This window comes from Neofelis nebulosa, chromosome 3, assembly GCF_028018385.1.
Source record: "Neofelis nebulosa isolate mNeoNeb1 chromosome 3, mNeoNeb1.pri, whole genome shotgun sequence".
Taxonomy (NCBI): Eukaryota; Metazoa; Chordata; class Mammalia; order Carnivora; family Felidae; genus Neofelis; species Neofelis nebulosa.
The window spans coordinates 186,877,482-186,892,075 of NC_080784.1; the positions used below are offsets into that span (position 1 = coordinate 186,877,482).

General features: G+C 39.8%; 1 protein-coding gene across 1 annotated transcript in view; it reads right to left on the reverse strand.

The window, feature by feature from the left end:
* The window catches only part of ZCCHC4 (zinc finger CCHC-type containing 4), a 51,771-nt gene that overhangs the window by 18,972 nt on the left and 18,205 nt on the right, over positions 1-14,594 (reverse strand). Inside the window, exon 6 of the mRNA XM_058722940.1 lies at positions 3,657-3,729. Within this exon, the coding sequence (XP_058578923.1) occupies positions 3,657-3,729 (73 nt within the window). The remainder of the gene's footprint in view (positions 1-3,656; positions 3,730-14,594) is intronic.

Here is a 14,594-nt window from a genome sequence, read left to right on the forward strand (position 1 = left end):
AGACTATCTAAAACGCTAAATTCAATTCCACAAACAGAAGCAGGGACTGAGCTAAACACTGGAGACACAAAGACGAATAAGACGGACTCTTTTCCTATCTGGTTTGTCCACCACCATGAGTTCAGTTTAATAGGAGCTACACGTCACCAGTTTCCATGCACGTGTTCTTGAGCACCGGGTATATGACAGATGTATTCGGACATGCACAGTACGTAAATAAATGAAAGACAACAAATAAAGCTTATCAAGGCTGTGAAACCATGGTATTAACGCATTTTCCCAACAGACTAATTGTTTTCAGTCATTGTAAAGTTAACATTAACCACTGTCTAGGATACTTATTATTTTTTGCTTTGGGAGAAGTTAATAAGAAATATACCTATGATACTAACTCCAGTCTACTGGCTTTGTAGTAGTTTTCAAGTACTCATTTATAAAAGCAAATCAACACACTATAAAAATGGCCTAAGACTTTAAACTTTAATGGCGTTTTAAACTTTAATCAGCCCATATGTACTTTATAATAAAATATATATTGTTCTACTACTAAATCAATTTAGAAGACCCAATTGATGAGAGGAAAAACCACAACATCCTAATCCCCTTTCCCTAGGAGAGTCTTTATTAACTTCCTACTTGAAGTCCTACGGCGATGGATGGTATGTCAGGAAGGTTAATCATTTTTCAAGTAGTGCCTGGCACTTCCTTAACCTGCCTACGTGAACAAGGACTTAAAGTACAGATGATGTTATTGAAAAACCTTCAAATTCCTTAGGCTTAAACGTAGGAAAGGAAAAGGAGCAAGTAAGTGAAATCTAAGCTCTTAACCAAATTAAAAAACCAGTAAAGAGTGCATTTGTCTCCAATGGCGGGATGGCCCATTGGAGTATGTTTGTTTCCAACGGTCGGACATCCCGTCGCGACTTGCTGAGGGTCCTGCTGTTGACCTATGGGAAACGCATGCTTGACATCACCAACGTTGACATAACTTAACTCTTCCCTACACCTTAATCATCACTAAAAAAAGGGCCTGGTACTTTAAATAACTTCCCTCTAGACATGCTTCAACCTCCTTGACCACTGAAGCATATGACACTTCCCATTACCTGAAAGACTATATGATTTTCTCTGGGAAACAAGGAACACCTGCTTTTTAATCCTGTGGACTGTGAAGTGCTTACCTGCAGAGACAGAGACCTCTATCCCCGAAAGTTCCCTGCACACCTTTACAGGCGCCTGGTAGATGCTTAAATACTCAGTGATGGATTAGTAGATGGTAAATCTCTACTGAAAACCTTTGACTCAGGAAGCAGGCAGAAAAAGGGCAGACGGTAAAATCATCAAGACAATAGTTTTCTGTAGATCAATCTCTACAGATGCAGTGCTATTTAGAGGCTGCTCCTAAAATATAGAGAGAGGAAAGCCTGAGCTAGACGATTGTTTTCTTCTGGGAAAGATAAAGTGGAGCTCGGTCTTGGCAGCTTATTCCAACCATTATTCTAGAGACTTTTAAGGTATTTCCATAAGCTTTCAATAAAAGTTCAAAAGAATTTCCTACAGAAATGAATCACATGCTACTTTCTTAACATATAAGATACTGTTAGCCAACGGTTAGCGATTTCAATGTAACTTCACTCTTATCTTACCATTATTGTTCAAAATAGAACGCAAATCATGGTATAGTATTAAGAACAAATAAGCAAATGAACAAACCCGACCCACTACTGCGGTATCAAGCAGTAACACAGACTCAGTTATTACTTCGCCAACTCTGAACCCAGCCCTGACCACACTCCTGAGCTTGAGGCCCCCCAGTTTCAAGAAGCCATACTCAATACCTCTGCATCCACATTTCACCAGCTCCAGAAACTTGACATTTCCAAATCTCCCTTCCAAACTTCCCTACTCTCTGTTTTGAAGAATGAAATACAAATCCAAGCCGGACCACCATATCCTCTTGGACTTCTCCCCCAGTATACTTACCACCAAGTCTTCTGGTTTCCATCTGTGGAAGCCCACGGAATCCACCTCTCTCTTTTTCCCCCTGCCACTGTCCTAGTTGAGAAGCCCATCATCGTCCACTGTCAAGTGAGTTTTCAATACCTCTCTCTCCTTCACACTCATCTAATCAGTTCTCAAATCCTGGAGATGATCGACCACATAACTGCTTTGGGAAACTCTGCAATATGTCTAGTTCTAACTGCTATTTATTTCAATACTTGGTTTTTATGGCTATCATAGCTAAAAAATATAGAACCCAATGCTGACTGAAACTCGTGGAAGGAGTGCATCACTGGCTAGACTGAATCAGGAGACTCATTTTTCAATCCCAAACAACAACTTAGAATGTGCTTTCATTTCCTGGATGCTTAGTGTTTTAGTTTGGCTTGGTTTTTGTTCTATCATCAGTTAATATCTAAAAACATAATATATACGTATACATGGTTCAGAATTTCTGGAAAAGTGATATACATACATATATGGATATGTGCTTCAAGTAGTCTTGATAATTTCAAACAGTGTGGCCAACTTCCTGTCAGGTGTCATTACTTGGTTGGGTATAGTTTTTATATTGTAATAAGACTAACAAAGAGCTCAAACTAGGAGTGCCAGTATCAGCTCTGCTATGTTGTTGATTCACAGTGACGTTACTAACATCATAGTACTGACAGATGCCATGCCCTGCTACACATGGACAGCCTCCCCCACTACCACCATCCCCCACCAGAGCGGTACATTTGCACAACTAATGAACCCACACTGACACACCATTCGTAGATTAGGGTTCACTCCCGACACAGTCTGATTTTTAAGAATTAGTTTAATAAAACCATAAACCCCCTTAATATTTATCGGGGAGGCAGACATCAAACAACCAACCACAGGATTATTTAATTATAGTATCAAAGTACAAAGGAGAGGGGCGCCTGGGTGGCACAGTCGGTTAAGCGTCCGGCTTCAGCCAGGTCACGATCTCACGGTCCGTGAGTTCGAGCCCCGCGTCGGGCTCTGGGCTGATGGCTCGGAGCCTGGAGCCTGTTTCCGATTCTGTGTCTCCCTCTCTCTCTGCCCCTTCCCCGTTCATGCTCTGTCTCTCTCTGTCCCAAAAATAAATAAAAAACGTTGAAAAAAATTAAAAAAAAAAAAAAAAAAAAAAAAAAGTACAAAGGAGAACTTGACCTTGTCTGGGGGCCAGGGGAGGCTAGAGAAAGTGGCTTGGAAAAGAGCTCTGAAGGATAAGGTGAACTTAACAAGGCAAAATGAGCCCAGAAGGCAGAGGAAACACCGTGGGCCAAAGCCCCCGGGGCAGAGAAGCCACTCCGAGATGAAAGTCAGACATCCTGAACACGAACACACACAGCAGAGCAGGGAACAAAGAGAGCCACTGGAGGGTGGCAGGGGTCAGCTCAGGCTGAGCCACGTGGGCCTTGGTAAGAAAGTGGGTCTTTATCTGAAAAGCAGCAAAAAGTCACAAAAGAACAAGAGTACAATCGCTTCTAGGGGCTCAACACACACTCAGTGGATGAAGAAAACTAAACACCAATAAACGGTGGGACAGCCACAGTCTGATCTTGAGGAACTCAAAGAAAATAAGAAAGGAGGTGCTCTCGAATTTGTTCTTCCACAGTAAGAAGGATGACGGTAATAATTCTTACCTTTCCATCAAAGAAGTGATGGTTGAACATGTTATAACGGCAAAAGCTATCTTCCATATAAAACTGTGAATACCTGTAAAATGATTTATTACTGTAGTTATCTGTCCAGTTATGTATACAGTAAATACATACAAACTAAATTTTAAAACTATCAAAGCACACCTTTAATAAAAGCAATTCCATCATTCCTTACTTTTCGAAGTAAAGAGTGCTTTCCCAAAGTCTCAGGGAGTCCACAGCAAAGAATAAATATCAAATTTAAGAATACGTACATATAAGATTCGCATGTTCCTTCAGACCACAGAATTATACAGAAACAATGAGATTACTGACCGATTATTATGCAATTTAAGCTTGAGATGGGTTGGCAATTAAAATACATCTCTCATAGTTAATAATTTGAAGAAAAACACTAAGCATTTCTGCTCAGCAGCTGTTAATTATTTTTTTCTGTAGTTAACAAAGAAAATATCTAATACAAAGCATTTCTTGGGTATTGCGGATTAGCTCAATAAAATATACTTCTCGATATATAAGAAAAATAAGTATGTGAATTTCATATTTACTGAATTAGTGCCAGGAAAGAGAGATATTTATTTACTGATTGAACCATTTTATTCTGCTAACATACTACTTTAAAATGCAATCAGTAATGAATGAGAGTACCAGCTTTGGGTATTAACATTTTATAAATTTTTGCTAATTTACTAAAAATTCATAGCATATGATGGTTAAATTTGCATTGATTTGATTTCTTACAAGACTGAGTTTTCTTTATTCCTTAATTGTATTTGTACTGTCTGTCTCTGCATCTTCCCCAGGTCTTGTTCGTTCTTGCTGAATTTTGAGTTTTTTAATTTTGCCATAAGCAATTCACATATGAACCACATTGTTTTTCTACAGGATTCATGACCTAGTGAAAAAAAATCAGGGACACATGCTCACTTCTTTCAAGTTGACACATGGTCAACTTTTGACCAAATCGTGATAGTGGCACTTTGCTTCTATTTTTCTTTTTTTTTTAATGTTTATTTATTTTTGAGACAGACAGAGGGAGTGGGGGAAGGGGCAAAGAGAGAGGGTGACAGAGGATCTGAAATGGGCTCTGCGCAGACAGCAGAGAGCCGGATGTAGGGCTCAAACTCACGGACTGCGAGATCATGACCTGAGCTGAAGTCAGACGCTTAACCGACTGAGCCACCCAGGCGCTCCACTTTGCTTCTACTTCTGGTTCTCCATTACTGTCCGTAACTGATTCACCACCCATGGCGAGTGCTCAACCCAACAGACAGCCTTGCTTTATCCTCTCTGTATTACACGTGGTTAAAAGTACAGGCTCTAGAGTCAGATGGTCTGGTTTCGAACTCTGGGTCTCTCACTTACTACCCGTGTAACCTTAGTAAGTTATTTAACCTATCCGAGCCTCGGTTTCCTCATCTACAAAACAGAAGAGATAACAGTGTTTACTTCATAGGACTTGGTAAGTATAAACAATGTACGTAAAGGGCTTAATCCAATGCATCTACATAGCACATAATGAAATGGAAGGCATTGCTGTTTTAATAAATATCTGCTATAAAGATTTATATCTTAATTCCCCTAATATTAGGGAGTTACGTTTATGTCCAACCAAAATTTCTCCTCCTATAATTTAAACCCACTTCTTCTTGTTCTCTGGAGAGAGGACAGCTGTTCATTTTGAGTACAATGTCCCTTAATATCATTTGAGATACTGTTAGTGCAGCTGCTGATTTCATAAAACATAAATTTGCACTGAAGAAATAAAAGGTCTGAATAACTGAAAAGTATTTAAGCTATACACTGTAACCTGATGAACGTTCCAAAAACTGTGGGACAATGTCAGTTACCGTTAATAAACAAATGTCTCCCTATTTAAGTAAATTCCAAATAACCAGTAATATAGGTATCAGTTATTTTATATACAGGTATGTCTCCATACTAGTACAACTGCAGATCAACTATCGTTTGCGGATTTTCTTCTCTCTTGCATAGCTTGGTAAGGGTGAGCAAAGGAAAATACAACCCCTTTTAAAATATATCTCTACCCCCCTCCACCTTTTTTTTATTGCTTCAAAAAGACACAACAGCCATTTTTAAAAAATTAAAAAAGAAAATTTTATTTACATAAAATTCAGCACAGCACACTTGTCCAAAACATTCTGGGAAGCAGTGGGCAGAGTCAGAGACAGAAAAAAGCCAAAATTTCAGCTCTTGAGTTTCCATCAGATACAAACAAGGGAGCGTAATTTTTCATATTCTAAATTATGAAAAATCACTGAACTTACCCTCTTAAAATGAAATTGGCCTCAGAGAATTATTCTCTCTATTGAATAAGGCAAACAAAACCAATCAGAAATGCATGCACTTGCAAACTGCAGAAGGACATTCATTTAATTTGGCCATTCATTCTCTTTAAATGAGAGTCAGTTACCAAGTGTAAAACATGCTCTATACACAGGAAATGTAATCAAGAGCTGAATAAAATTAGTCCATGAAATGAACCTAAGAAATTCATTTTTTTTTATATAACTTTATTTGGATGATAGTTTGCCAAATAGAGTTTCACATCTTTCATGCTAAAATTGGAGCATGTAAAAATCCATCTTAGCAAATGTTAACTTCATATCTTAGACCTCCTGAAGAGAATATTTATAGCATATATAACACTGGGGTTGAGGCAGTTCTCTGAAGCCTTAGACAGACCTTTTGTAGGGCTGCAAGGAACCAAAGTCAAAGGGCCAAAAGTAACGATTCACTGCCACTCTGAATCACACAGGATTCTGTTCCTGCTTTAATTGTGGTCCCTGTGAGAAATCCAAACAGACTCCACATCCCATAATACCGGAAGTACAGGCAACAGATTCAGTTCACTCTGGCCACTAATGTGTCTCAGTAAAAGAGTTCTCCCTCAATACCCAATGTCAACCTTTTACAGGACTGACTCAGCATCAAAGAAGCTAAGCTAAGTAATACAGCACTTTCAGCTTTTGTTTCCATCACACACGCCCAGAAATGTATAGATATGAAAAGAAAAAAAATCAATATATTTGATAAGTTACCAAATAACTATCCACATCACCTACTCCGTCCAGGAGATTTCATACAGGCTCGAGAGAGGTAAAACTGTAAGACACAGCTTAAATGAAGAGTTAAGAGTCCATGTAAATCTTTCAAATTAAAAGTCATTCAGCCAAGGTGAGAAGAGTTCTAGTGAACTGTTGTACAACAATGTGAAGGTATTTAACTTAATACCACTGAACTGTACACTTAAATAATTAACTTGGTAAATGTTAACCTATGTGCATTTTAGCACAGTTTTGTTGTTTTTGGTTTTTTGGTTTTGTTTTTGTTTTTGTTTTAAAACTACATCAGGGTACCTGGCTGGCTCAGTCCATGGAACATGAGACTCCTGATCTTGGGGTTGAGAGTTCAAGCCCCACACTGGGTGTAGAGACTGCTTATAAATAAATAAATAAATAAATAAATAAATAAATAAATAAATAAAATCTAAAAAAACAAAAAGTAAATTAGGGCACTAGCAATGAATAATACAAAATGAAATTTAAAAAATGATTTAATTTACAATAGCAACAAAAAGAATAAAATATTTTAAATAAATTTAACAAAAAACATGCAAGACTTATACAGTGAAAAACTACAAAATATTTAAAGAAATTAAAAACAACCGAAATAAATGGAAAGAACTCTATGTTCATGGACTGGAAGACTTCATATTAAGATGGAACCCACACCAGCCAAAACAATCTTGAGAAAGAATACAGTTGGAAAACTCCCACTTTCCATTATCACAATTTACTACAAAGCAACTGTAATCAAGGCAGTGTGGAAGTAGCATAAACATAGACCAAATAAACAGAGTTGAGAGCCCAAAAATAAATGCATACATTTATGGTCCTCTGGTTTTCAATAAGGTACCAAGATAATTCAATGAGAAAAGAATAATCATGTCATAAATGTTGCTGAGGCAACTGGATATTCACATGCAAAAGAATAAAGTTGGACTCCTACCTCACACCATACATTACAAAAAACTCAAAATAGATCAAAGACCTAAATGTAAGAGTTAAAATCATAAAACTCTTAGAAGAAAACATTGTGTAAAGATTCGTGACCTTGAATTAGGCAATCGCTTCTTAGATATGACACCTAAAACACAAGCAACCAAAGGAGAAAAATTGCACATAATCACTAATAAAAAGACAGCCCACAGAAAGGGAAAAAATACTTACAAATCATATATCTGATGAGGGTCTAGTATCCAGAATATATTAATTACTCTTTCAATCCAACAATAAAAAGACAGCCAATTAAAAATGGGTAAAGGATTGGGGCGCCTGGGTGGCGCGGTCGGTTGGGCGTCCGACTTCAGCCAGGTCACGATCTCGCGGTCCGTGGGTTCGAGCCCCGCGTCGGGCTCTGGGCTGATGGCTCGGAGCCTGGAGCCTGTTTCCGATTCTGTGTCTCCCTCTCTCTCTGCCCCTCCCCCGCTCATGCTCTGTCTCTCTCTGTCCCAAAAATAAAATAAAAACATTGAAAAAAAAATTTAAAAAAAAAAAAAAATGGGTAAAGGATTGAATAGATATTTCTCCAAAAAGATAAACAAAAAGCCTGTAAGCGCATGAAAAGATGCTCAAAATCATCAGCCATCAATAAAATACAAAACAAAGCCACAGTGAGATACCACATTAGAAAGACAGACAATAACAAGAGTTGGCAAGAACATGGAGAAACTGGAACACTCACACATGGCTGCTGGGAATGTAAAATGGTAGTCACCTTGGAAAACAGCTTAGCACTTCCTCAAGAAGTTAAATGTAGGGTCTCCACATGACCCAGCAATTCCACTCCTAAGATAAATGCCTGTTATGGGCTGAACTGTAACCCCTCAACATTCATCTGTTGAACCCCTCACCCTCAGCACCTTGGAATGTGACTCTATTTGGAGACAGCTTTTAAAAAGGTGATTAAGCTGCTAGGAATTTACCCAAGAGATACAGGAGTACTGATGTATGGGGGCACTTGTACCCCAATGTTTATAGCAGCACTCTCAACAATAGCCAAATTATGGAAAGAGCCTAAATGTCCATCAACTGATGAATGGATAAAGAAATTGTGGTTTATATTCACAATGGAGTACTACGTGCCAATGAGAAAGCATGAAATATGACCCTTTGTAGCAACATGGATGGAACTGGAGAGTGTGATGCTAAGTGAAATAAGCCATACAGAGAAAGACAGATACCGTATGTTTTCACTCTTATGTGGCTCCTGAGAAACTTAACAGAAACCCATGGGAGAGGGGAAGGAAAAAAAAAAAAAAAAAAAAGAAGTTAGAGTGGGAGAGAGCCAAAGCATAACAGACTCTTAAAAACTGAGAACAAACTTGAGGGTTGATGGGGGGTGGGAGGGAGGGGAGGGTGGGTAATGGGTATTGAAGAGGGCATCTTGGATGAGCACTGGGTGTTGTATGGAAACCAATTTGACAATAAATTTCATATATTAAAAAAAAATAAATTAAAAAAATAAAAAGGTGATTAAGCTAAAATGAGATCATTAAGGCAGTCCATGATGCAAGATGACTGGTGTCCTTATAAAAGAGGAATGTGGACATACAAAGAGAAACTGGGGCTATGCTAAGTGAAATATAAGTCAGTCAGAGAAAGACAAATACTATATGATTTCATTCATATGTGGAATTTACAAAACAAAGTAGATGAACATATGAGAAGGACAAAAAAAGGAGAGAGAGGGAAGCAAACCATAAGAGACTTTTAACTAAAGATTAGAACAAACTGAGGGTTGCTAGAGAGGAGGTGGGCAGGGGCGGTGGTTAAATGGGTGATGGGCATTGAGGAGAGCACTTGTTGTGATGAGCACTGAGTATTGTATGTAAGTAATGAATCACTAAATGTTATTCCTGAAGCCAATATCATACTACATGTTAACTTACTAGAATTTATATGAAAATTTGAAAAAGAGAGAGAGAGAGAGAGAGAGAGAGAGAGACACTAGGGCCGTACACACACAAAGGAAAGACTACGTGAGAACACGGTGAGAAGATGGCCGACTACAACCAAAGGAGAGAGGCCTCAGAAGAAACCAAATCTAATAAAGACAGTCTCTTCAGCAAGTGGTGCTGGGAAAACTGGACAGCAACATGCAAAAGAATGGACCTGGACCACTTTCTTACACCATACACAAAAATAAACTCAAAATGGATGAAAGACCTCAATGTAAGACAGAAAGCCATCAAAATCTTTGAGGAGAAAGCAAGCAAAAACCTCTTTGATCTTGGTTGCAGCACCTTCTTACTCAACACATCTCCGGAGGCAAGGGAAACAAAAGCAAAAATGAACTATTGGGACCTCATCAAAATAAAAAGCTTCTGCACAGCAAAGGAAACAATCAGCAAAACTAAAAGGCAACCGACAGAATGGGAGAAGATATTTGCAAATGACATATCAGAAAAAGGGTTAGTATCCACAATCTATAAAGAACTTCTCAAACTCAACACCCAAAAAACAAATAATCCAGTGAAGAAATGGGCCAAAGACATGAATAGACACTTCTCCAAAGAAGACATCCAGGTGGCCAACCGACACATGAAAAAATGCTCAACATCACCCATCAACAGGGAAATGCAAATCAAAACCACAATGAGATACCACCTCACACCTGTCAGAATGGCTATTAACAACTCAGGTGACAACAGATGCTGGCGAGGATGCAGAGAAAGAGGATCTCTCTTGCACTGCTGGTGGGAATGTAAGCTGGTGCAGCCACACTGGAAAACAGTATGGAGGTTCCTCAAAAAATTCAAAATAGAACTACCCTATGACCCAGTAATTGCACTACTAGGTATTTATGCAAGGGATACAGGTGTGCTGTTTCGAAGGGGCACATGCATCCCAATGTTTATAGCAGCACTATCGACAATAGCCAAAGTATGGAAAGAGCCCAAATGTCCATTGATGGATGAATGGATAAAAAAGATGTGGTGTATATATATTCAATGGAGTTTTACTCAGCAATCAAAAAGAATGAAATCTTGCCATTTGCAACTACGTGGATGGAACTGGAGGGTATTATGCTAAGCGAAATTAGTCAGAGAAAGACAAATATCATATGACTTCACTCATATGAGTACTTTAAGACACAGAACAGATGAACACAAGGGAAGGGAAGCAAAAATAATATAAAAACAGGGAGGGGGACAAGACATAAAAGACTCTTAAATATAGAGAACAAACTGAGGGTTACCGGATGGGTTATGGAAGGGGGGATGGGCTAAATGGGTGAGGGGCATTAAGGAATCCACTCCTGAAATCACTGTTGCACTAGATGCTAACTAACTTGGATGTAAATTTTAAAAAATAATAATAAAATAAAATAAAAACAAAAGAGAAGAAACCAAATCTACTGACACCTTGATCTTGAACTTCTAGCCTCCGGAACTGAGACAATAAATTACTATTGTTTAAGCCATCCAATCTATGGTTACTCTGGTATTGCAGCCTTAGCAAATTAACACAATACCCAAGAGACAATAAAACCTATGTTCACACAAAAACTGTACACAAATGTTCACAGCTGCAATATTCCAAATAGCCAAAGAATGGAAGCAGCACGTGTCCATCAACTGATGAGTGGATCAAAATTTGGTATCCTGATACATGCTGTGACACGGAGGAGCCTTGAAAATACTAAGCTAAATGAAAGACGCTAGATACTAAAGACCATATGCCATATGATCCCATTTTTATGAAATATCCAGAACAGGCAAATCTTCAGAGACAGAAAACAGATTAGTGGTGGCCAAGGGCTGAGGGAAGGAGAAAAGAGATCACTTATTGGGACCACGATAATGGAGAGACAGCTCCATCAGAAGTGATGGAAATGGGGCGCCTGGGTGGCTCAGTCAGTTGGGCGTCCAACTCTTGATTTTGGCTCAGGGCATGATCTCACGGTTGTGGGTTCGAGCCCCACATCAGGCTCCATGCTGACAGAGTGGAGCCTGATTCCCTCTCTCTCTACCCCTCCCCTCCTCACATGTGCGTGCTCTCTCTCAAAATAAATAAATAAACTTAAAAAAAAAGTGATGGAAATGTTATTAACGATGAGCATTTAGCACAATTTGAGGCGGAAGTTTAGTGCAACACTGTATCCTAGATCAGTCAGTCTGAACAGTTTGCCTGCTGTATTTGTAGTCACCATTTTCCTCTGGACTGTTTAAGCAAAAAAAGGTAACTAACTCCTTCATCTCCTTTCGCACTTATTTGGAAGTTTTAGTTACAGTGTTTAACTGGCATGGATGGATAAAGTTGGAGTTTTATTTCTAAGAAAACTTCACAAGCTAACTTCCACTTAATCCATTACCTCTACCTTACTGAAATGTATAGTCAAATTAGCTGAAGGAAAGATTCGTAGGACTATGTTGCCAAAGCACTTCATGGAAACTAAATTACTGTTTCGCGTTGATCTGCATATTTCTGTGTTTCGTCATGACAGTGCTCGCATGCTATCTGGTGTACTGAGCACAAAAAAAAAATTTCCATTTTAAACAAACAACAACAAAAAAAAGGTGATGGAAGTGTTTTGGAATAGGGTGGTGGTGACAGTTGCACAACCTTGTGAATAATACTAAAACCCCGCTTTTCCTACATGAAACATGCCTCAGTTTAAAAAAAAAAAAATATGACGGATATATAGTGGGGAAAAAAGATTATGATTCTCTCTTTGCAAAATGTTTATATGCATAAAAAAGACCTAAAAAGCCAAAATCCAGAATGTTTTGGGTGATGGAATTAAAGATCTTGTCTCTTTAAAGAGCTAAAATAGGAGGGGCGCCTGGGTGGCTCAGTTGGTTAAGGTCTGACTCTTGATTTCGGCTCAGCTCACGACCTCAGTCATGAGATGGAGCCCTGTGTTGAGCTCCTGGCTGGGAGTGGAACCTGCTTAAGATTCTCCCTCTCTCCCTCTCCTCTTCCCCTGCTCACACACTCTCTCTCTCTCTGTCAAAAAAATAAAAATAAAAAGATTTGTTAAAAGTAAACCAGAGATTCTTGGAATTTGAGCAAATCACAATGAATCACTGATTTTTTTCTAGTTTGTGCACAAGACAGTCTACCACAACTGGCTTGGAAAAAGCTTGACTTGAATGAATCAGAACACAAAGAACCATGACTGCACCAAAGAAAGACAACACTGTACCATTTTCATGGAGGTAAAAGTCCCAAAGGCAGGAACATGAGCACTATTGCCTACTGATACACATGATGTTAGATAATTCAGCTGTGGACATGTGATTTTTGTCACCTCTCATGTACCTATGGTAAGAGAGGGTTTCCTTTGGTGAACCCACTCCATGTGGTTGGTCAGGGTTGCCGGGCCACCCTACCTGGCAGGCCACAGAGATGGTTCTGGAATGGGCAGATGGCCCCAGCCCAGCCAGCCCTTCTCCCATTGGGGCTGTCAGGAAAGAGTGCCTCCGGCCACTGGACAGTGAAGCTAAGACTACGGGGGCTCAAAGCTGCTGCTGTCAAAGTGTGTGATGTATACTGTCTGGAGAATAAGGCCAACCCGGAGAAAGACAGAATGAGAGGTGCAGAGAGAAAGACGGAGCCCGAACGACACAGGGCAGCGCCCAGGACCTCGCGTGGACTGAGGCCTGCTGTATCACAGGCTCCGGTAACGTGAGCCAACACGTTCTCTTTGACATAAACAGACTTCCAGGGCTCCAATATAAGGTGCCCGACTAACGAGTGCCTTCTTGTAAACACGTGAGGAGCCTGCAAACCCACTGCCGACGAACCAGCAGGAACCAGGTCCCTTCGTGGACCAGGCACGGGGACAGATACAGAAAGGGAGATGGAAGGATGACAAGAGAGAAACGGGCTACAGAACAAAGGCTCATATACAAGTTCAAAAGCAAAGTTATTTTCAGAGGGTAACTTAACTTTTGGAGCCAGACTAACTGGGTTTGAGTCCTGACTTGGCCACTTACAACCACAAGGTCAAGCCCGTTCACCTCTTTGTGCCTCAGCTTTCTCACCTGGCAAATGAGGATGAGGACAGCACCGACCTCACCGGGGAGGTGAATGTGACGACGGAATGAGTCAGAGCAGGGTTTGACACAGGACAGGCACTCAACGCAAGCACCAGGTATTGCGAATACCGGTATCGAAAGAACCCAAAGTTACACTTCCACCTTCAAAATAACATGTTTACAATAACTTAACAATCATTCCTCAGGAAAGGAATGTGGTGTTTTAAAAGAGAATCTGCTTGGGGCGCCTGGGTGGCGCAGTCGGTTAAGCGTCCGACTTCAGCCAGGTCACGATCTCGCGGTCCGTGAGTTCGAGCCCCGCGTCGGGCTCTGGGCCGATGGCTCAGAGCCTGGAGCCTGTTTCTGATTCTGTGTCTCCCTCTCTCTCTGCCCCTCCCCCGTTCATGCTCTGTCTCTCTCTGTCCCAAAAATAAAAAAAAAATAAAAAAAAAATAAAAAAAAAAGAGAATCTGCTCTATCGATACAATGGAATGTTAACGGAGCCTTACAAGGAATAAAGTACCGTGAGGTGCCATGACCTGGATAAGCCTTGACAACATTACACCAAGTGAAAGAAGCCACATACTCAGGCCACACATTGTATGATTCCATTTATGGAAAACATACAGAAGAGACAAATCCACGGAGACAGAAAGCAGATCGCTGACCGCCAGGGGAAGTGAGTAGGTTTCTTTTCGGCGTGACAGAAATGTTCTGGAATTAGATGGTGGTGATTACTGCAGAACATAATGAATACACCCCAAACCACAGGCATATACACCTTAACTTGGTGAGTTTTAAGTGAATTATATCTCAATTTAAGAAAAAGAAATTGAATTTCTCTTGCAAAA